The sequence below is a fragment of the Alligator mississippiensis genome, chromosome 10 (assembly GCF_030867095.1).
Source record: "Alligator mississippiensis isolate rAllMis1 chromosome 10, rAllMis1, whole genome shotgun sequence".
NCBI lineage: Eukaryota > Metazoa > Chordata > Crocodylia > Alligatoridae > Alligator > Alligator mississippiensis.
The window spans coordinates 48,751,202-48,776,122 of NC_081833.1; the positions used below are offsets into that span (position 1 = coordinate 48,751,202).

The 24,921-nt window shown below is 41.1% G+C and overlaps 1 protein-coding gene across 10 annotated transcripts in view; it reads right to left on the reverse strand.

The window, feature by feature from the left end:
• Nucleotides 1-24,921, reverse strand: part of CHD9 (chromodomain helicase DNA binding protein 9) — a 216,340-nt gene that overhangs the window by 9,200 nt on the left and 182,219 nt on the right. For 4 of the 10 annotated variants that reach the window (XM_014603348.3, XM_014603347.3, XM_014603354.3 and 1 more), the window contains 6 exons: nt 19,608-19,771; nt 12,755-13,027; nt 11,829-11,997; nt 5,296-5,435; nt 4,630-4,851; nt 1,999-2,127 (listed from right to left, as the gene is read on the reverse strand). In XM_014603348.3, coding sequence (XP_014458834.1) covers nt 1,999-2,127; nt 4,630-4,851; nt 5,296-5,435; nt 11,829-11,997; nt 12,755-13,027; nt 19,608-19,771 — 1,097 coding nt within the window. The remainder of the gene's footprint in view (nt 1-1,998; nt 2,128-4,629; nt 4,852-5,295; nt 5,436-11,828; nt 11,998-12,754; nt 13,028-19,607; nt 19,772-24,921) is intronic. The other 6 variants (XM_019497466.2, XM_059713795.1, XM_014603352.2 and 3 more) reach the window with 5 other exon arrangements.

Consider the following 24,921-nt stretch of genomic DNA (forward strand, 5'->3'; position numbering starts at 1 on the left):
CCAATTCTGGCAGGAGTTGCTTGCTGCCTCATTCTGCCCATTCCAGCCCAGCATACTGCTCAAGTCTAACAGTTTCCCCTATATGCTTCTAGAAGTCTGTAACCATCTCAAATTCTACCTACATGTTTTTACTAGCGTGACACAGCCTGTTTAACAATAGGCTGTTCAAATCACAAGGATGTTTGCATACAGACAGGAGGACTTAGGTCTAGGGAGCCTACACATTAGTGTTCCTGCTTAAAAAAACCTATTTTCTTTTACTTTTAACCAAAGCAGGAGGCAGCAGGACTAGACAAGCTTCTAATAAATTCATTTTATGGAAATGTGCATCTTTTCCTTAAAAGTATAAGCATTAAATATTTGTGATTTGAAAACTTTTCCAACTTGATTCAATCCATTCTAAAAGCATTGCTTTTGTCTTTGTTAAGTCATGTCTGGCAGGGATGAGATAGCACCTTTCCAGAAAGGGTAATTCATTATGCCAATATTATAAAAGCCTTAGTCTGTCTGTCTGTAACGCTTTATTTGCATTCTGATTGGTTGTCTGAAACAACTAATCAGAGCGCTCCAAAAGCATTCAGGACAGGAGGTGGCACCCTGTCACTGTCTCCACATGCACTCTGTCACACCTAATTACTCTGCTGTAAGACAGTACTGTCCCTGATGGTACTATTTCACAGCAGAGTTAATTAATTTACTGTGTCCCAGTACCAGCACACATGCAGACTGTGACGCTTTACTACAAAGCTAAAACATCAACTCCACAGTAAAGCGCATGTGTACATGCACCCACTTTGTACTATATTTAAGTAGGTGCTAAAGTGCCATTTAAAAGTGTTTAGGAATACCTGTGCTGAAACCTGCAGCAGTTAACAAAAAGTATAATGTAACAATTCTGCATGAGCTAAGTGTTTGGGTACTGTATGCAAACAGCTACAGTAACACTGAATTTCAAGGATATTATTTTCAAATTTGCTCTCACTTCCATGTGCTCAAGGAGATCATGGTCTGACAGTAAGGGGGTAGGGAAAGGGGCTACCTGACTCCCAGATGCATTTTCCCCTGTGGTAGCAGTGGGAGGGGGACAAATTCAAGGCAAAACTTCCAATAATTATATTCTATACTTGGAAAAATTATAACAAAATGTATTACATTTTCCATGAATAGAATCTAATTATGGGGGGGGGGAAATCATCTTATATCAGGATCATCTTCTAATCGAGTAAATATAGTACTGCTTACAGAATACTTGGATGGTACATATGGTAAAACAAAAAGATCCTAATAATTTGGGGGCATTAGCGGGACAAATATTTTTGGATGCCATTCATTCCAGTGCACAGAACCATAACACAACCTATGAATCATATGAATCATCTGAACCCTCAAAAAGGGACCACTTAAAGTTATTTCCAAATAATGACAGTATAAAATTTAATGTAATTATAACACTGCTGCTATGCAGTAATAACCCACTGATGAAACTCATCTGACCCTTGATTCTGTTCAAGTACATTTTACAGTAAGTAAAACATGACTCCAGTCTTTTTTCTGGCCTTTCCAAAATGCTATGATCATTTAGAACACACTTGCTCAGGAATTATTACTATCTTCTGAAATCTCAGCTTAATACTCAACTATTCTTAGCATATGAAATTAATCTTAGTCTAGACCGGTTATATTTCAACTGTTTCTCTCCTTTGAACATGGGATTGAAGTAGTTAGCATTGAATAGGTCCTTGTGTAAGGGAGAATTTCACGTAGTAGGGAACATATGATACGGTATATATGCAAGACAATTTGCACAGCATTTCTAGAACAATTCTGCAGCAACTTACTAAAATATTCCTATTATCCTTCATGCCCTATATATAAAAACTTAATACAGCAAACATGCAATTGTATATGAAAGCTCTTTTAGAGAGACTACCTGAGTTCTTCATATCACATAACTTATACAATTGGACAACATAATGGCAGACACAGAAATGTGAATACCTTTCTAGCATTTCTTCTATTGATCAGCTGAACACGTTCTTCACCAGTGAGACTGTTAACATCCAATTTATTAGGGTTTCGACAACGATGTCTCTTTTGTTTGGGCCTCCCATCATGAAGCTGCATTCGCTGTCATAGAAGAATTTTTAAAAAATATTATTTTTAGACCTTTATTTAAAACTACTTCCAAAACTAGTTTTGCAAGTACCTGCTTGTTTATTCTTGTAAGACACCCTCTCATTTTCAGCTAATGCTTCATATTTTCAATACTACACACAAGTTTAAGTTGCACAGCTAAACAAGATATATACTTTTTCAAAACAGTATATAGATAAATCCTCTGGAATTTCTATGTTCTATTTTCAGAATTTTAGTCATGTTCTTTCTAAATTTCTTAGTACAGTTAAGAGTGTTATTTGGAGTAGTGATATTTATTGGGATGTAATGAGTACAAAACACTAGGTTTTAAGGGAGTTTAACTTGCAGCAGACTCCAACATACCCCTACAGGCTGCACTACGATCCAGAAATTCTTTAGGGCCAAGTACTATAGACACTCACTTGTCTGCTTTACGTTCACTTTCCTGTAGTGATTTGTAGGAGAGGTCTGTGCAGAGATACCCATATTGGGTTTATGGTAATCCTGTGGTAGAGAAATTCTTTCCCATTCCCTTCACACTAGGGGTGCTCAACCCCTGGCCAGTGGACCTGATCCCCAGTGCCTTGTCATCTTGCCTGTGGGGAACGCCGTGGACCACAGTCCTGCGCACTGAATCTGGTATACAAGGCAGCACACGGTCCGATCCTGGTGTGCAGGGTCAGGCAGAGGTAGTATGGGGCTCTGGAGCCTGATCCCCATGTGCAGGGTCAGGCAGAGGTAGGACAGGGTCTGATCCCAATGTACAGAGCCCAAGGAAGGTGGGTTAGGGTCCGGGGGCCCCATTCCCTGTGTACGGGACCAGGGAAAGAAGGCACAAGGTCTCAGGCCCTTGATCCCAACATACAGTGCTGGGCAAAGGTGTTGTGGTTCAGATCCAGGCATGCAGGCCTGATTCTGGGTTGCAGGGTCCAGCCTTGCACTACTCATTTGGCCCAGAGGACCAAAAGGTTGGGTACCACTGCTTTACACCATCAGAGCAGTTAAGGAATACAGGAAGTTGCAGACCAGCTGTTACGGAGGTTTTACTACCTTGACACTTCTCAATTACCGACCACTTATTAATATTAGCTTGTTATATAAGTATAAAAACTGGAAGGTGTAAGTGTACTGACTTCAATTTTACTACTTCCAGATATTTGGCCAAATAGCATTTCCCTGAAGGTACATTTGAAGCAGAATGGCTGCTAAGCCACTGCCACCAAAAGTCCATGCATTCATGTTTATTGTAATGTAGTTAAATATTAGCATAATAGCAATTCCATAGTTAGTTAAATTGACAATTATAAAAGAGAACAACTTTCTCTGATACTACTTTCTGTATTACACAGTGTAAAGTGCAAAGTATATACAGCTTGGTACTGCAGGACAGTGTGCAGTTAAAGAAGCTTTCCTTTCACTGTTTACCAGCCTATTGGCATGTAGTTTTCTGGGAAATTGAAAACTAAGCTAATTAACACATAGTTCAAGGTGCACAGAAAAGTTATTGAAATAAATAGTAATTATAACATGTATTTAGTCAAGTTGAAAAGTAGCACATCCTAACCCAGAGCCCAGCAACTCTTGTTTCAAACAAACAGAATATTAACTGAAAAGTGCAGATGTGGGACAAGAAAAACTATTCAGAAGTTCTGGTTGAATCAGCTGATAGCTTTGGCTAAAAGCCACAAAAAAACAACCCCACCCCCCAAACCCCTCCAAACAGATATACTTGCTAAAATAAGTGTTTTGACTTTTTATTTTGAAACAATGTTCAAATAACACATTCAGCTAAATAAGTAAAAAAGATTAAATCAAATGTGTTCAATTCAGAAGTGTTATTTTTTCCTTGGGTGCTTGGTATTTGTTAACTAACTTTTTTTGCTATGGATCAATCAAACATTTTTTTCTTTTGGCCACCATTTCCCTCCAGAAAATTAATTATTCTAGCAGATTTGCTGTAAGTTTCTTCAACTTGTACAGGTTTATAAGCATGACAGGGTTAAAAAGGATTGGCCTGAGATAAACCAGTCATGCAAAAGAGGAATAGAAACAAGGGCTGATGTAAGTGGAACAGAGTGAAGATTTCTTAATTACTTCATATTCTTCTGAAAATTAAACTTTAGCATTTCATTGAAAATTTACCAGATCTATAAATGTCCACGAAGAGATAAAAGGAACAACAAAAGTCTACTGTGATGCCTCTATTTCCTGCTTTCTTTTTTGGATTAATAAATGTTCAAAAAAGGGTAATGCATCTTGCCACTGATTACTTTTTCTTTTTTATAAAATACTATACCTAGGGATTAGGTAAAGCATACAAATTGTATGTGAAGGGACTGAGAGAGAAACCAGGAGATCCCCCCCCCCTTATTTTCTGAGAATAAGTTGAGCAAAATAAATTATATATTGTGTATATTACAAACTAAAATATAACATACTAACATAGAATGAGACTTGCTGTTGAATTAACCCAGAATTAAAAAGAATACTCACAGGAATAAAAGCTCCTAAATCTTCAACATAGCCAGGATGTTCCTTGAGCCATTTTTCTAAATCCTTCCTTTTTGGTGCATCATCTCCTGCAAGCCTTGTCCCATCCTTCAGGTTAATAACGGGAACTGGACTTTCTTCATCAAGTAAACTTTGGGACTGGGCAAATGTAAATGTTGGGTTTATTCCTGGAGCAATTTGAGAGGTGTTAATTCCTGGACTAACCTGTAGAAAGAAAAAAGGTCCTGAGAAATATTCAAGGTACTGCAATAAATCTCAATGAATTCATGAAGCAAGTGAAAATTAGTAGTTGTTTTACATGTGTTACTCTGCTAAATACAGAAGTCCAGATCCTGCAAAGACTTATTATTTATGCACGTTAACTCAGGCATGTGAATATTTGATGCCTACAGGAAAGTTTTTTAAACAAAATCCACAAGCCTTAAACTGTGCCACTGTGTAATACACAGTATGATCAGATTCAGCAACTAATGCGTGGAGTAAATACAGTGGAAGGAAATGCTATTTTGAAGAGTTGCTAAGTTTTCAGCTTGTTAAAATATACTACTAATTCAATTTTGAAAAAGAACTGAACAACAACTATACTGAACTCAGACATTCACAGTGAAATGGAGCTTATATTTTGAATATGGAATGAGATTTACTTACGTGATTAGGCTGTTTATTTCTGTTTATAAAGAGGATATCAACGCCCTCCACATTCTTCCTCCTTCCTCTCCTCTTTTTCACTACAGGCTGGCTGTCAGCTATTACGCCATTAGCACTAGCTGTTAACTGACTGGAAGTACCTAATCAAATATAAGATCCAATAAAATTAACAAGTCAAAAGCTTGTTTTTCTATATATAATCAGGAACACATTCAATTAAATAAAAGTTAATTAAAACTTTGAAATTCAGTCTAGTTTATAAATTATTATTTTTTATATGTAGAAATGATCTAATGGACAGAGGGAAAGTCTAACAAGTACTGAAGAATAAGAGAAATCTATTCACTATAGTAGCAACTAAAACAGCAAAAAATAATATTTAATATAAAACTTCCCCCCCACACTGTTACAGGGAAAGAAATTTAATTTGAATGTATTTTTGTTTTTAGAACAGAACCAACCAAAGTGGTCCAGATCTGTGAAAATGATCATTCAGCTCTTAGCAGGATCAGGAACAGCAGTTTTTATTTTTCATGAAAAAATACAGTAAAACTTGTGCTAACCAGCATTTCTATTAACCGGAATTTCTGGCCAGCCAGCCGGATGTGGCGGGGGGGGGGGGGGGGGGGGACACGACTACAACATGACAGGGGACCGGGAGGAAGCTTGCACACTGCTGCCACCCACCACTGCTGCTGCTCCATGTCCGGATGCCCCCACCCGCACCGCATCCAGCTGAAAACCCTTGCCTCAGGTAACCAGGATTTTTATATAACCAGCATGCCACATTTCCCACTCATGCTGGTTAACACATCTTTTACTGTATTTTCATTTTTTTGCCCTTTGATATTTTTCTCCTTTTTAATACCCTTAGGGGGAGCTGCCTCCCCATAGTTTGAGAGAGAGAGATCAACACATGGTAAAATTTTACCTTTTATGCACACAAAAATGCAGTCTCCTTGTTCTATGATTGGAGGCAACACCATTCATTTGACACTGGTGTAGGCAGGTTGTTAGCCTCTCATTCTTTGTCCGACCCTCACAGATTGACCAAGGGGACACTGGGCAATTTTACACTTGCTCCCAGGCGCTTTAATTAGCAAGCTGTGCTAATTAAAAGCACCTGTGTATATCCCTGCACTGAAAAAAGGGTGGCAGGGCGCCTTGAACTACACCTCATCAGATATGTTTTATTTCAAAGCACCCTGCCACGATTTTGTCAGCGCAGAGACACACAGCGATGCTGATACACATGACATGCAAGGTTGTCACTGTGCCGTTTTTCTGGCATGGGCCTTCCCCAGAGACAAGTAGTAGTGGCACAACTATGTGCCACTGCTATTTGTCCTCAAGGGAATGTACGTGCACGCTCATCTGGATGCTCTCTAAGGGCGCATCCAGACACTGCAAGAGCAGTGCGGGAACAAAAAAAATGTTCTTCATGCTGCAAAATTAGATCCCTGGATATCCAGGGGTCAAAAAATACCCTGGGCAAAAAAAGTGGGGCAGGGCACGGTCCTCCACAGCCAGCCAGAGCGTCTCTGTGGCTGGCCCTCACCCTGGTGCTGAAGCACGCTGACTGCCCATGCAGGACAGGCAGCGTGCCAGCTACAGGGAGCTGGACCCAGGTTTCATACTGGTAAATAGGGGGTGGGGGGGGCTGGAGGAGGGGACCATGGGGGGACCCCTCCCCCCTCCCCCCCGATTGCTGCCTTGCCCATCCCCATCCCCCACTGACTCCTGCAGCGCTCCCCGATCACTGCCTCACCCAGCCCCAGCATCCGTGCAATTAAAAAAAAAAAGCCCCATACTCACCGGCAGTAGCAGCTGCCGTAGGGGTCACTGGGGCTTCCTGGCAGAGCCCCCCCGCACAGCACGGGGCAGCAGGGACTGGCCCTGGTCACTCGCGCTGCCACAGTGCACGAGTGCAGCCCAGCTGGGGCCACTCAGGATGAGCGATGCTGGGCCCTGGGTGACAGCCACAGTGGCCCCAGCTCCCTGACAGTGTATGGATCAATGAGGCAGTGATTCAGTGGGCTTGGAGAGCAAGTGGGGCCACAATTGTTGGGGCGGGGGGGGAGGGGGGGAGGGCATCCTCCCCCTCCAGTCACTGCTATGGTTGCAGGTTTTTTTGTTTGTTTGTTTCAAGTGCCAGGAGGCTGGGGCTGGTTGGGGCAGCCATCAGGAGTTTGGGGGTGCAAGCAGGGGGTGGGGCTGAGCAGGGCAGCAATCCAAGGGGCTGGGGGAGGAATTGGGGGTGGGGCACATCAGCCCTGCAGGGGGGGTAGCCCCTATGGGTGCCATGTGGCCCCTGTTGGGGGGGTTGTAGCACCTGTGGGGGGAGGGGGCTGTAGCCCCTGTGGGGAGGGGCAGCCCGTTAGCTGTGTAGGGTCAGGGGACCCATCCCTCCTGAGCAGCTCCCCCCCACAGTTCCCTTACGATCCACCCATACCTACCCATGCACCCCATGGGCCCCCACATCCCTCCACAGCCACCTACATTCCTCCACCCCTCTTCCCACCCCCCTCCTGCAAACCCCACGTCCCCCCAGCACACATCCTGCATGCCCAGGTGCCAGACAGGATGAGACCTGCTGGCAGGAGCTGTGGCTGCAGGGGCAGCTGTCCCCACATCCTGGTTAGTGAAGGGGTTCTCAGAGAGCTCTAACTGCTCTATGGTAAGAAAACCAAAGGCAAACAGCAAAATGTATACATATTTAGAAATCATTTTATTATGATGATAGAGACACTGGTAGGTTTCTAAACTGTTTTAACACTGTAGCTATATCAATAAAACATTGCCCACCTGATCGCTGTCTCTCTCTATTTAGTGATCTTTTGTTTTAATTGTGGAGGAACATGGATTTCAGGGCATTTTACAGAGTGACTTTGGGATTTTCTTTACTACAGATTTTTCAGTTTTCAAATAGGGAAGACCAGAATTCCTGCCAGGGAGACAAGTGGCAGGACCTAGGCAGAGGAGCCTGCTCAGAGCTGGCACCTTTGACCCAGCTGGAGGTGGCTGACCTCCTGGCCAACTGGGGCCAGAAGACATGCTTTGACAGTTCAAAACAAGCCACCACACTGGGAATATCTTCTGGGCAATATCTGCCCAGATGGCCAGGCAGGGGCACACATGGCAGTAGTGCCACACAAAAGCCAACTCTGCAGCCACAGTCCACTGGCAGCTGACCCAGGGGGGCAGATGTTTCCTGCAGTCCCTGTCTGGGTCTGGCAGGTACACATGCCTGCATGTGTGGATGCACCCTAAGTGTTTATTTCAGTGATTCTCAATCAGGGTGTGGCAACATTGGCACTGTTACGAGTGTAAACACCTAGGCTAGGGACAGACAGACATTACACAAACTGGTTTAAGTGATCAGAAACTGGTTTAAATCTGTAACAGAACAGAACTTCACTGCACATAAACCAGTTTGAAAGTGGCTGAAACCAGTTTGAGATAAACCTGGTTGAATTTAGTAACAGACTCCACTGATTTGGCTCAAACTGGTTTATGCAATGTCTGCCCTAGACCCTTTCCTGGTTTAACTTAAACCAGAGTCTCCCAGTATCCCGGCATGCTTTGTGGGCCAGGCAGGGCTCTCTTCCAGAGAGCTGGGCTGGCCCCTCCCCTGTGCTCCCTGGATGCAGCTCCAGCAGAGACTGCATGTACAGTGGTGCCTGCTTAGCTTCCTCCTGCTCCCCCTCGTCTCCCTTACCATGGCCTGCTGAAGGAGGGACTCCCCATCCCCTCTGCCTTACATAGACAACTCACAGCATTAGCTAGCATACCTCATGCTGTCTACAGTCTGTGCTGTGGGAAATGGGACAAAGGCAATTAGCAGTGTCTACTCAGGGCTTTTTGGAGCTTTCAGGGCTGGTAATGTCCCTCTGTTCCTTCCTTGGAAAAGCTGTTTAAAAAGAGCTTAAACTAATGAAGAGATGCTGTTGTTTTCTAAATAAGCTGACAAACACTGGGTAGGGGTGATAAACACTGTGTTAGCAACTCCCTCCTGGGCTGTTGGAGGGAGGGGGGAGGGAAGGAAACCCTTCCCTAATCAGAGAGTTTTGCTGGGGCCTGGCCACACCCCGCCTCTGCTCAGCACTGTGAAAGGGTAGGAGGGCTGCTCTAGCACCCCCTGGCTTCTAGCCTGAGCCACTACTGGCATGTGCCTGCACTTTTTCAATCCAGGGGGAATGCCCGTGCAGTTACAAACCAATTTAGCCTACCCAGGTTAGACTAACCTGCAAAGAATGAAACAATTCAGGCTTAGCATTTTTGAATGTCTGTCCCTAGCCCTAGATAACCTCAGAGATTTCAAATAAGAATCCAGAGTGTCAAAGCCATTCTGACCTACTGTGGTTCTGAGTTTTTTGCAAATAAAGAACTGCTCTATTATTTTTTTTAATCAAGAACTGAGTAAATGCCTAAAGTTGGCATTTTCTGAGTGCCTTAAGTCCAATAAAGATGAGAACCACTTGTCTATTTTATGCTTACTTTTCATAAGGACTACTGCCTAATAGATTACAAAGTCTCCATAAAACCCATTAATAACTGAAACACAGGAGACTATAAACACAGTTTTAGTAGGTTTTTAAATTATAATGTGGGGGGTAAATCATATCATTTTAGAAATAATCAAATGAATATTCATCATATTCAGGGTAAATATCTGCATTCTTGATGCATCTGTTAATAAGTATATTTCAGAAGATTCAATTTACAATTAATATTTGAATTTATTAATAAACCTTTTAAAGATTGCACAGATGCACACAGATCTCAAAACGCATTTATGATCATGAGATCATAATGATGCCAAAATAGTTGTGACAACTGAGCAAGAACAAGATGACAATAGCATATAAATGTATAAAAATGGTTTTACTCTAGCACAGAATCATAGTAAAATAGGGCTGGCAGGAACCATAGGTCATTTAATCCACCCCCCCTTTTCAAATTAGGATCATCAGCAGGTAAAATATCCCAGACAAAAGTTCATCCACTTGCAGTGGAAGAAAAGTTCATCCACTGCCATGACAGATTTCACAACCTCTGTATGTAATCTGCACCAGTGCTTAAGCACCCTCATTGTTAGAAAGTTTTTCATAACAGCTCATCAGAATTTATTTATTGTAATTTAAGATAATTTTTTCTTATCACATCCCTTTGAAAATGAATCAGTCTCCCCCATCATCTTTTTAATAACCTTTTCTGTACTTGAAGACTGTTATCAAAGACTCCCTCTCTCAGTCTTGCCTTCTCTTAAATTTTCTAGAACTCTAATCATTTTTGTTGTTCTCTTCTAGACTCTGACTTTTCCATATCTTTCCTGAAGTGCAGAGCCTGCAAATGGACACAATACTTCATGAGGTGTGACTGGTGCTGAATAGCATGGAATAATCGTTTCCTGTGACTTACATGTTACACTCCTGTTAACACATTCTAGCATGCTGTCAGAGTTTTGTTTTGCTTTTTATTTTTAATAAACTATATATTGCACTATTGATTAATAGTCTGATTATGGCCCACTATGACCCCCATTCCCTACAGTACTGCCATCTAGCTAGTTGTTCCCTACTTTATATTTGTGCATTTGTTCTCTCTTAACTATATTACTTCATATTTTCCTTTATTGAATGTCATCCTATTTATGACTTTTTGCAAATGATCAGTCATTTTAATAGAATCCTAATCCTGTCCAACAAAATTCTGGCTACCACATGCAGCTTTGTCATCTGCAAATTTAAAGGTACATTTAATTCTATCTTCCATATTATTAATGAAGATATTGAAGTGTAGTGGATTCAGAACAAATCCCCTTATTCCTCCTCCCCATTTGACAATTAGATACTGTTGAGGTCTGTTTGAGCACCAATATACAATCAGTTATGCACCCATCTTAACATGATTTCATCTAAACTATATTTCTTTATTCTTACCAACGAATGTTGTGGGAGACGGCATCAAAAGTCTTACTAAAATTGCAGTATATCACATGTATGGCTCTCCACACATCCACAAAACTTATCAACCTAATTTCCTTCTGTGACAAGGCAAGGCATGACTTGCACTTGACAAAACAATGTTTGTCATTACTTACCTCCTTGTTATCTTCTAGATGCTAACTAATTAATTGATTATGGATGTACTCCGCAGAATGTACAAATAACCTTTGATATTAAATGGCTTTCAAAATTATCATTGAAAACAGGCCCCTAAACAAATATCCGAATCTAAATTTCAAATGTTTGGATTAAAATCTGAAATTTTAATCTAAAATTAATCTCTATAATTATTATATGCATACTCTGTGTGACGCATACAATTTTGTTCATTAAGTTTGTTATTAAAATTAAACTATCAAAGAATAAATCTTTCTAGGCTACCATCCTGTATAATACATAGATCACAAAGACAGAAAATGGTAGACTAAAGTATAATAGTTTTTGGTCTGCATTGACTTGCAACATACAATGTCTTTTGATCAGTGATCATTAAAGTAAACTAATACTTTTATAAATTACATTTACCTGATTCTGGCAAGGATTTGGGGAAATTGACAAGGCTGGTCTCTGATGCATTCTGGAGTTCACGAAGCCGAGCCAGGTATTGCTGCTGTCCTAATGTGCCTTCTTCGCTCTCAAATGGCCTTTTCTGAGAAAGCCCCTGCTTCTGAAAAGTCAATTTCAAACCACCTTCCTGTTAAATAAATCCCAGGGTTAGAAGATCCACTTCTGAAGCAGATAAGCCTACTTCATAATTCAGGATTCTCACACACACAGTTACTCCAGAAGGGTTGAGACAGAATAAGACCACACAAGACCTTAATCAAGCCTTGCTTTTCTTTCAAGATACCAATCTAGCTGAAAATTGCACAGGACCACTTTTATTAATATAGATTTTTCAGTTGTCACCTTTGTTGAAAAATCTAGGCATTGAACAATATGCCTGTTTCCCTAATCTCATTCTGTGCGACTCCAAGATCCATTTAGTAGAGTTTTCATCCATTTGTACATGTTACCAATGGGTTTGAAATGTCAAGTATACTTTGAAGTTTCTGTTTTGTATGCGAAACTGGGAAACCAGCTTTTTTATGCCTCATGAATTTATACAGTGCTAATTAGAGTAGGGCATGTTCTAATGTTCAAAAAAGCCAACCATAATGGAGATAACCATTGCTGTTACCCAGACAGTTAGAAACTGCACACAACAGCGTTGGAGGAAGCATCTGAACAGCAGAATTTCAGCAGGGCAGAGGGGAAAAAAAAAATGTAATGCTGGTCCCTCTAGTAGGATAGGCAAATTTAGAATAATAAATGCCCAAAAGAAACAGATCCAAATACCCACAAACAAGTGTGTAAAGGAAGTAAGAGTGAGAGCAGGCAGCCACTTGCAGATAAAGCATGCTGCACCCCGCAATCGCAATCAGGTCCTAGGGCAATAAAAATAAACATACGTCATTGATTTTCACTGTAAACTCCTTTTCTCGTACATGCTTCTTCACCTTTGACATCTGTGGTGACTGATCACGCTCTTCTTTAACACCTGCACTTGGGGGTGTTGGTGCACTGGGTTCACTGTAGTCCGCAGCTGCACCCGGGCTGTCCAGAAGTTTGGTTGTATAGAAAGATGCCACCGTATTGTTGTCATAACTTCTTCTTGCTGAAGGCCATTTACCTTTCAATACTGTTTGACAAATACTGTCTAGCCGATTAATCATAACTCGATCCTAAAAAAACAAGGAAAAGATTTTACAAAGGTATTGCTTATGAAATGTGAATATGCTGCCATTCAAAATGAAAAATCTTATTTTCTCAAAATATGAGAAGGGACAATGTTAATATTATTGGCACTGTATTTGGATTTAAGGAGGTAAGGATTTCATTCTTGGCTGACCATAGACCTATTGTTTTGATTTAAAGTAAGCCACCTAAACTGTATGTCCCACTCAGACGTTTAACAAAACACATTTCTCCCATATACAAGCCCTCACACCCTGCAAATACATAAAACACATAATCCCATTGACTTTACTGGGCCTACACAGAATTGTAAACAATGCAGAACTGTTTGTAGGGCCTGGCCTTAACTCTTTAAAACTGTTGCTTACTATATATTTTCAGAATACCTAGCATAATATGCCTCTGACATGGGCTGAGGTGTTCTAGGTTCTACTTGTAACACAAAAATAAATAAGGATGCTTTTCACAATTTTTTAAGTGACTGAATCTTTAATATTTCTGATTCAGATATTTCAGGAGCCAACCCAGCAAAGCACCAAGGACATACTTAACTTTACACATGGTTGATCCTACTGAAGTCAAGCTAATTAATACATAAACACTGCATACTGAATCACCCTGATAACATGCCGGGGAATCTTTTAAAACTTCCATCATTAAAAAAAAAAAATCAATAACATTTACTAGTAAGTTTAGGACAAAAAGCAAAACTGCCCAGTAGGTAATGTACATTTCATATATTTTACAGTTCTCCTTTATCTTACGCAGCTCCATCTTATAAAATGCTTAGAAATTTTGTTTCTGTTGCTATCTTCTGACTGTCTAATATGACACTATGAATGAGACTGATTTTTCAATCTTCCAAGCAACTTCCTATGAAAGTTAGTATTCTTTAAGATGTCTCTAGTGGAGCTCTCAAAAACTAAACAGTATGAAAATAAATTCCTGATTTTAATGTACTGCAAATTAAAAGACCCTGAACTTCAGATACTAAGTTCTCCCTCTCCTGTGCTCTCCCAAACTTGTTGTCTCCTCTCAGAAGTTCCCTGTCAGGCTCTAACCTGCTTAACTTCTGAAATCTCTGCCTTCATTAGGAGCTTCCAGTCTGGTCTCAGTCCAATCCTTGCCTGCTTCCAGTTAATCACATCTTTACCACTGCGAATTTGGGATGTAAATATTGTTTAAAAAAAAAATCTGTTTAACCTCCTCTAATTATATTGGTTAAACAGTTAAGTGATAACACATACCTAGTCCCGGCTTGGGGGTGCAGAGCTGTGGGTTGGCACCTGCATACCCCACCACAGGGCAGGGGCCACAGCCACCTGCCCAGAGCATCCTGAGGAGCCAGGGGTTGCACACAGACCTGTTCGGACATAGCTGCTGCTGGGAGCTTCTCCCCAGGGCCTTTGATGGGGTGGTTGGGGGCAAGGCGGTGGCAGCAAGCTCTGCCAGACAACACAGCCTACCTGAAGTGGCAGCTGAGAGGGAAGAAGCAGACTAGCTATGAGTACTAGTCCCCCCTTCCCCACTCCCTCCTGCCTGCCCTTCCACCTTCCTGTTCTTGAAGTATTGTGCCATGCCCTGTGCTAAACATTAACTGGTAATACATTACCAGTATAATTATACTTATTGTTTAAATGTTCAACTTTCCACATCCCTACTGCAAATTAAGACATTAAGTAGCTATTTTTTCTCTGATACATAGCATGTCACAAAATCAGTATAAATAAACTAAAAGGGATATTGAGAGACCATTTTCTCCACACCCCTAAATGCAAGATGAACTATATTTAAATCATTCCTTACAGATATTTGCAGACAGTTCTTAAAAACTTCCATGGAAAACGCTTTTAATAAGTTATTTCAAAGCTAAACTCTTTTTATGGTTAGAAAGTTTTTCTGAATGCCAAAATAAAAAACCCTTGTCACAGTTTAAGCCTATTACTTCTTATCCCATTACTAATACACAGAGGTGGGGGGAAATGTACTGCCGCCTTCTTTACAGCAACCTTTTGTAGAGTTGAAGACATCCTGCTGCCACTCAGTCTTTTCCAGCCTAAACGAAGCCAATTCTTCAAATCTTTCCATGTTTTCTGAGAACTAATAGGTTCTCAACCTTTTTTGATCTCAAAGCCCATTTGCCTATCTCCTCCCAGCCTATATACACCCTAAATCCTCCTGCCATGCACAGATCTGCTTGTACTAGCTCTAGAAAGAAGGTAGCATGGCTATATTTGTGAGATACTGAATTCAAGGGTCTGGGACAGACCCTGCATGAACCGGTTTGACCCAAATCAATCAAATCTGATACTACATTCAACCAGGTTTATCTTAAACCAGTTTCAGCCATTTTGAACTTATGTACTGTTACAGGTTTAAACTAGTTTCTGATCACTTAAACTAATTTGTGTGTAATATTTGTTCCTAGCCAAGGAGAACTAATCATCCTGTTGCTTCAGTAAGAGGGTGAGTGGTTCTGCAGGAATGTTTTGGGGGAGAAGGAAGAAAAGTTAGATGACCAAGCCTCCACATGTATATCTTCATGGCCTACCAGTTAAGAACTGTAGTTCTAGACTACTGATCATTTTATTGCTCTCCTCTGAAATCTTTCCAATCAATTTGCATCTTTTCTGAATGCTAGGAAAAGATGTTGCATTTGTCCCTGTGTGTTGTCCCAGAAAGAAAATATCCTAAGATTGGCATATGCACATATCACCTTCTAATTAGGATGTAGTGAGCAGCTGAATGCACTGCTACTTCTCTGCCATTGATTTGATGATACAGTTGTGGGATAATCACTCAGGCGTTTTGCAGTATCCAGGGATAAACTGCTAGTACTTCTTATCCTGTGAACCTGGGCATCTGAATGATTGTATAAACTCTACCACCTAAAGGTGGGTACATGTGTATTCCAGCTGAGCCCTTATCAGTACCAGAGAGGAAGAATTGCTTTACGTCTTACATACATCATTCCCAGCATGCTTTACTTTGCAACACACACACACACACACACACACACACTGACTTTATGTTTAGTTTTGAAATTCACTATAATATTCTATATCCCTGTTGTGAAATGCTGTTCCCTAGCTAGTTGTCATACTTTTTTGTATTGGTGCACATATTTGTTCCACTTACCCTTATTGCACTGTATCCTATTATAGACCATAACTCCAATATGTCATGATTATTTTGAATTCAAATTCTGCCCTCTAAGCACTCCTGACTTGGTATTTTCTGTAAACTTAAATATATTCTCTTTTCTATCATCCAAATAACGACTAGGAAAATACCACGTAAGTAACAAACTAAGGACAGACCTCTGCAGAACCCCACTTCATATACTTTTCCACTTTAACGGTGAACAACCAGCAACCACTCTGAGTACAGTTTTCCCAACAATAAGGCTCCATCAATTAGGCACCATACAGCAGCTCCATCTAGATCAGTGGTACCCAACCTCCACCCCTGCCCACCGCCGTGGGGCCAGACTGGCTGTGCAGAGGAGGGCTGAGGGGCAGGATGGCCCCAACAGCCCTGCAGGGGAGAGGAGCTTGATCTGGTTCTGAGGATGCGAGGGTGCGTTGCCTAGCACAACCCATCCTGCAGAGAGGAATGGGGGAGTGGTCAGGCTTCACTGGCCATGCAAGGAGAGAAGGAAGGGGACGTGGGCACCATCCAGAAGGAGGGAAATGGGTTGTGCATGACTTGACCCCATGGGGAAAGGGGTGTTTAAGCTTGGCTCTGACAGGCCGTGCAGGGACTGGAGTTCGGCGATTTGGCAAGGGGGAAGATGACCATTATTAATGACCACCAGTCACTTTCTGCCAAATTTCTGGGCCCATGGGAAACCCTGTGGGCCAGATACAATGGCTTTGCAGGCTGCATTGGCCTGCAGGTCAGAAGTTGAGCACCCCTGATCTAGATCATACCTCCCTAGCTTGTTTATGAGAACGTCATGTAAACCAGTGTCAAAATATTTACTAGATCATAATATATCAAGTCTACTGTTTTTCCCCTAACTACTAGATCGGTTACCTTGCCATAGAAGGAAATTTGGTTGGTTTGACATGTTCTTCTAACAATGAAAATGTATTTTCAGACTATTTCAGGTACATATCTATCTAATTTTAAAACTTATTATAACAGTGACATGAGTATAAAAACAAAACTAGCTTTGGGAGCCCATAAAAATGAATCAGAACTCCTATCCCTTTCCTTGTGAAGGCAGCTGTCGCAAACAAATCAATCATTGGGGTTATAGTTTATATTTTAAGCTTAAACTTTAATAAATTGCAAATTCTTTTCTTAATCGTCTACTAGTGTGGTTAGGAAGAAGCCACTGAAGCATGAGAAAGCTGTATTTATGGGATTCCAAACTGGTGAGGAATCCAGAGGATCCTCTCATTGACAATCCAAAAGCAACAAAGGCTGGTCATGGGTGAATTTCTTTTTTAACATTTTGATGTTAATATACTTTCAGTATAGTTAAATCAATTCACGTAAATACAATGAGGTCTACATAAATGTCCGTTATTTAAACAAACTAACATAAAACACAGATGTAAAAAAAACCAACATGGAATGATGGAAGGGAAACTTGACAAACAGTACATTTTGAATTGTGTGTCTACGATTTAAACTCAGATAGAAGCACAGGCTAACATGTATATTTACTTAATAGAAGACAGTTCCTATAACTCAAAACTATGACTCCACTTCAAAAAATGGTGGACTTTTGACTCAGATGCCCACATGCTAATAATTTTGGTCTACAAATTATACAGTTCAGGAAAAGATAGCTCCATGTTGCAAGATAAAAGATTCCTACTTTTATGAAGAAAAACTTTAATTATCAGAATAAAGGAATGTTAATTTGCAAACTAGTTATAGAAATGATAAACTGATAAGTAGGAACTAACTACCATTTTTCCCGCAAATGGAAAATAATTTACAGGTTTCCCTTGATTTATGCTGTACATGCATTTCTGGAGAATAGTGCATAAACTGAATTAGCATAAAGCGAATCCACTTTACAATGTTATAAATAGGGATAGGCTCCCATGGCGGTGAGTGTGGGAGGGAATAAGGCTGGGACTAGGGAACAGGTGGGGTGCCGCTTCCAGGGCTGCATAAAGCAGAGGAAATGGAGTGGCACTCACTTCAGCCCTGGCTGCAGCGGCCCCGGGAGCAGCCGGTACCACCTGCTTGCAGCCGCTGGGCTGCACTGTGCTCCGCCTGTCTCCATTCACCTCTGCTCCTGGGCTGTGCCGTGCCCTGGTGCAGGCAGCTGGTGTTGGCTGCTCCTGGGGCCACTGCAGTCAGGACAAAGGTGTCCTGCACCCCATGTCGCCTGGGGCTCCTCTTGTCTACACTTACCCCAGCCTGTGCCTGAGCAGCCCCAGACGCAGCTAACACCAGCTGCCTGCACCATGGCATGGCACAGCTCAGGAGCTGGGGTGAGCCCAGGTGCAGGGGAACAGGTGGAGCACAGTGCAGCCCAGTAACTACTTTCCCCTCCCCGCACAGACTTACCTGCTTGGGCAGAGGAGCATCTATGCTGATTGCATAAGACCAAATTTACCTTACATATAACGAGTTATGCATCTAAATATGCTCCCTGCATAACAGCAAATTTGTATATAAAGAACCTGCATAAATGGAGGAAAATCTGTACTACAGTATGAGATTGTCAGTTTGAAGGAACCTTGTTTAAAAGATTTTTTTTCTGATATTTAGCCTATATCATCATTTGCTTACCTTCACTATAATTATTCTAGTTAAATCCTCTTAGACTCACCCGTCACTGGTTTTGATCAAAATACTGTTGTAAATTTATCATCTATCTACCTTGTCCAATATCTCTTAATTGTTGTGGCTTTCATACAAATCCTCTTTTTATGGGCATCTTTTTGTAGCCCAAGAAAACGTCTAAAAAAAGTATTCAGGTGTGATTTCATTGCAATTTTCAGTATAACTTGGATCTTTTTTCAAGATCTTAGAAATGACACAGAATTTAACAAAATGAGAATGCAGATTATTCACTTGCTCCTATTACAGAAGCTATGCAGGATGAAGGAACATAACCAACTTTTGGTTAATCAATCATTTTGTTTAGAAAACTAGAATTCTACTGTAGTCTTTTCTCCATGATTTTCCTGGTCCCTGATCTAATCTTCTCATGTATGCAGTCCAAAAATTATTTAGCTATTTGTACTATTTATAAAGCAAATATAACCAAGCTATTTGAAAAACAAATATCTAATTTGCAGTCCAGATTATTACCCAAGATCTCTTACAGTTATAATGAGCCAAAACCCTCCCTTGGATTGAATAAATTTCATTTATAAATTTAAGATCCCAAGATTCTATTCTAAGGAAAACACTAAGCTAGAGGAATTTCTCTAATCTGTAAATAATACAGATTAGAGAAATTAATTATTTTCTTAATTTTAGAGGCTCAAATTATTTTACGGTACTTAACATGTTTAATAAAATATTAATGTTGCAAGGAAAAGGACTCAGAACTACATACACCTGGGCTTCAAGAAAGCATTGCAAACTTACCTTTGGCCAATAGGAGGCAGCCAACATGTATCCACCTTGCAAGAGATAAGTGGAATTTTGTGTCCCATTGTTCAACTGGAAACTGTCCTGGGTCTCATCTTGTGTAGTGCTCAGAGACGCTACACTCTCTTCATCATATGCTTTCATGTGAGGGGTTCCTTCTGCTAAATAAAAGCACTACATATAACTTGCAGTTACTTAGAAATTATGCAATATTTGCTCTATTCCTATAGGATGTTCATACAAAGTCTATAAAAGATTAGAAAGAAACATTTGAACAGAAAGATAAAATGGAAAATGAAGTTGTCATTTTGGGTGCATGCAGAGATTTTTAAAGGGCCAAATTTTACCAGGTATGTATATTCTTAACTACTCTGCTCTGTGCGCAACTGTCTATTTACTTTTTAAGAGCTTAATATGTGAAGTAGTCAGATATTTTAAAACTGCTATTTTCAGTGAAATCAGGTATGAAAATCGTTGATCACTTTTTTTTTTTAACATAACTTTTTCATGTGGAAGTGAAATGAAATGTAATTTGAATTTTCGGTAGAAAATTAGGCGTGAAAAGGGTAGGAGTTACCCAGGGGAGATGCTACTTGTGTGTGTGACCTGCTGCATTTGTTTATGAGGGGTAGGTGGCTCCAAGCTCCTCTCAAAAAATTAAAAATGGTATCTACGTACCATATTTACTCCAACAGATGACCCTGATTAGAAGATGATCCCCACAAAACTAGATTCTATAAACAGGAAACTTATAAACGTGTATAATGCTCCAAGTATAGAACCGAATTATTGACAGTATGGATTTGTCTCCCTCCCACTGCTACAGCAGGGAAAATAAGTCTGGGGGTCAGGTGGCCCCTTTGCTCTCTGCTTTTCCTCAACTGTTTCCCCTGGTAGCACCTTCCCTCTCTCCTGTCAGAATCTGCTGTCCCTGAACACATGGAAGCAAGGAGCAAATTTGAAAACAATAACCCTGAAGTTAAACATGGCTATAGCAATTTGTCCATAGTATCCATACACTTAGTTCATTCAGAATTGACACACGTTTCCTTTTTTGAAACTGCTGCAAGTTTTAGCACAGGTATTAAACACACTTTTGAACAGCACTTTGGCAGTTATGTATATATAGTATAAACAATACATAATATTAGTCCAAAGTCAAAGGCTTATGATTTATTACATAATTCATTGGGCTGGGTTCCACCGGAATCAACAGCATTTTAAGCCATGCTAACACCACAGTAGGGCTGTGCAAAATTTCAACGGGTGTTTTGTTTCAAAGCTGTTTCAATACGTTTCGAGTTTGAAACAGTGAAATCGAAATGAAACAAAAGGCTTCGAAACAGCTTTGAAACAAAACAAGGGCACTTGAAACGTTTTGAAAGTTTTGAAACATTTCGAGTTTCGAAGCCAGGCTTGCTTACACCTAAACAAACTAAGGAGAGGGAAGAGGAAGAGGGGGGAAGGACTGCTCTGTTATTGACATCTAGCTCCCGGTTTGATTCCCCAGCGTTCTGATCGCTTCCCCCAGCTCTTCCTGGGGGGCGCTGGCCCAGGGATCAGCGCATGGGGTTTCAGCAGGCTGCTGCTGCAGGCTAGGGCCCGTGACAGCTGTTCGGTGCAGTCCACACTGAGTGACGGGCAGACTGTGGTGCTACCACTGGCCCCAGCCTGCTTAAACCCAGTGTCCAAATCCGGGGGCCAGAGCCCCCCAGGAAGAGCTGGGGGAATGATCAGAGAGCTGGGGAATCGAACCGGGAGCTCCAACTGACAGATGGATCCACCCCAGCTTCGGGACAGCACGTGGTGCCCTGCGGAGCCACCCTGGACACACGTGATGGTGCAGCTGCCAAGCGGGTGCCAGGCAGGTGGGGCAATCCCTGTTGCCCTGCGCTGTGTGGGGGGGTCTGCCATGAGTGCCCAGAGGCCCCAATCACTGCTGCCAGAGCTGGTGAGTGTGGGACTTTTTTTTTGTTTTTAAAACCCCGCACTCAGCAGCTGCGAAGCATGTAGATGACAGCATGCTGCCACTGCCAGCTGGGGCCAGTGCCAGCACCCAAGTCTGCCTAGCGCAGCCCATGTCGAGCGCCAGGAAGAACCCAGTGCTGGTGCTGGCCCCAGCTGGCAGTGGCAGCCTGCTGTCATCCTGTGTATAGGTCTGGGGGCTTGCACCCCCCGGGAGGGCTGCAGGGCTGTGCCAGACTCCTCCCGGGGGGGAGCAGGCCCCCGGATCTTCATGCTAGTTTTACTTTGAACAGTTTGAGGTGCAGTTTCACAAAAACTCCTGCACCCAGAATCTCCTTGAAACTTGGCAAGTCTCATGCGCTCAGAAGGGGCTACTATCCTTGCAATTTTCATCCTAATCAGGCAAGAACTAACAAAGTTACAGGTATTTTCATGATTCCCCATTATAGCTTATGGGCGAAATGTCAAAATGCCTCGAAACAGCAAAAGTTTTGATGAAATGAAACGGAACAGTGCTTTGAAACAGTGAAACAAAACACTGTCCTGTCGAAACAGCAAAATGGAAGTTGAAATGAAACTATGCTGTTTCATACAGCTTTACCTTACAACGCTGCACTGCTCAGTATGTGTACATACTCTAGATACATCTCCACAGTGGATCCATGTGCTAATTAGCCCCCACTCATGACTGAAAATAGGCATTCTTGTCATGAGTCCTGGGTTGCTCCAAAAATTTATATGCAGATGAGGTGTCAGGCAATGTGGCTTGGTTCCACCTCATTGATGGGTCCAAACTAACCATATGCACCAGGCTGAGAGGGGGTGACAGAGGGATTCTGGGTGAACTGTTTGGGGCCCTATTTCATGATGTTTGCCAGGCATTTAAGATTGTCTGAATAAACAGGAATCATTGGAAGTGGAAAAGAAAGGCACAGCTCAGCTGTGGGAGTGAAGAGGAAATAAAAATGTATCCAATGTGGTGGCTCACCAAGACTTGAAAAAGAGTTGGCAATGAGGGGGAATTGTGCTTAATGGGTACCACCACATATCTTTTTCAAATAGGCTGCACTAACCTGTCCTTTTGGAAGGTTCTCATCACTTCTTTTGGCACCAGGGGAGAGTATCACAGTTTGCTCCTGCCTTGCTGAGTACTGGCTTCCAGGCCCAGTGTGTGCTCCCTCCTGAGGAAGCAACTACCTCCCCCCACCTTTTTTTTAAGGGACACGCACTCACCACACACACAGTTCCCATCATTATGTTTGCCCAATATGAGCTAAGTGTTTTATAGTCATGCTCAGTGTTGGCTGCATTTAATCAACTTCACAGCTGATTTTGAAAGCTGAGCATGTGCTGCTTTAATGATAGACAATGTATTTGTATGCAGTAGGACAAAGGGGTCCTTTTCAACTAACATACTGATGTTTCTTTCCCTGGTTTTCATAAATTTCTCCTCACACTCCTATTTCTATAATTTAATTCATACCTTCCCCACTTTTTACCATCATCAAAAGGATTAAAAATATAAAATTGGCATTGTGTAAGAGTGCTTACATAATTGACATTTCCCTTCAGCAAGGAAAGAGATCATTTTAAACAAACAGTTGGAAAAATCACAACTGTGTAAGAGTCTTGGTGCAAGAGCAAAGGCAGATAAACCTATGGGGTACAAACCAGTGTAACAAAAATAACCATTAACATAGAAAATGCAAAAAAAAGCATATAATAATATTTTTAAGTGCTATCTGTATATTCAAGTGTTAGTTACACATGACTTTTTCATTGTTTTCATTACTTTTAAGTTGGGAAAATACCATACATTTTAGCTGTGTTTTGCGATTAATTTAAAAAAAAAAATTTCTTGTTGTTTCTTTTTTCCTCCCCTTAAGAAATATATTGTAACAGTTAAATGTCTATAAATATGCCTCCATTTTCACTGTAATAATAAAATCCTAATAAAAACACTCCCAAGTTTTCCATACGAGAGGATCACAGAGGCAAGTAGAGGTTGCAGAAGTTGCCTTTTTCTTCTAATTCTTCTGTCCCATCCCTCTCCTCCAACTGCTCCCCAACCCAGAACAGTAACACAGTGATTTTCAACATTTTTCATTTGCAGACCCATAAAAAAAGCTGAATGGAGGTGCGGACCCCTTTCAGTTTAAGTATGGGTATTCACATAACTTCTGATTGATCATAGTCATCTTTCCTGGGTCCCTTAGACATGGTCTGTGGGCCCCCAGGGGTCTGAGGACCACAGGTTGAAAACCACTGGTCTAAAGGATTCAGTCTAAAGAATTCTGCACATTTGTGTTGCTGACCAACTGCCCACTATAGTGCAGTTCTTGCAATTCCTCTTTTCTTTAAACATGAAGAATCACTATGCTGGCTTTACAAGTAACAAGGGACCCACATGTATGACGCAGGTAAGAGGAGAAAACATTCTGTAATGTCTATACCAGCTTTGCACCTAGAATCTGTGCAGTAAAGGAAAAAGTCATTAAAATGAAGGCCAAATCAGGCCTACAGAAGAAAGATACTCATTGAACACAATAGAAAACCAAGCTCTACTGGACACCCTCCCACTGTTTTGCTACGATACATAATGTACTTTCTGTTCTTGTACTGGCTCGCCCCTGAAAAATGTTAGATAAAATTCTTTCCTTAATATATGCATGTTAAAAAAAAAAATTACCTGGTTGGAACTAAACTCAGAACCCAGAAGAATAAAGACTAGGTCCACAAAGCTTTAACTTTTAACGTATAGAGGTTGATCCCATCAAAGATCATGGCAGACATTTTTGTCCATGTTTTATATCAACTACAGAACTGTTTTCATGGACAGCTGCAAGACTATTCCTAAGCAGGAAAGTCCTGAGATTTCAAACATTATGGCTGAAGTTCTGGTGATCAACATTAAATGTTTGTGTACTTTGACATTTGTTACAAATGTTTTAGAGCTTGCCCTTAAAACACTTTGAAATAATAAAGTATCTATCAGGCATGCAATTTACAGGACAGTTGCACAAAACTTTCCGTGACTGTTGTTCAAACAACACCTAAGCTTAATAATGACTATGCAAAATGAAGTTAAGAAAGCTTTCCAGCAGTTACTAAATTTTTCAATGCGAATTTAGAACAAGAGAGCCAAAGAAAGACAGATGGACTGATTCATACACACTACAATTTTACAACTAAATGTAGCAGACTTTGTTACTGGCATATAGTGAATGAAACAGTCTCCACATATCTGTACTTGTCACATGTCTTTACCTTACTGCACCTCATCCTAGTTTTATTTTTAACTCATTTAAGCCTCTTCTCTTGTTTTATAAATTTAATTCAGAGCCTA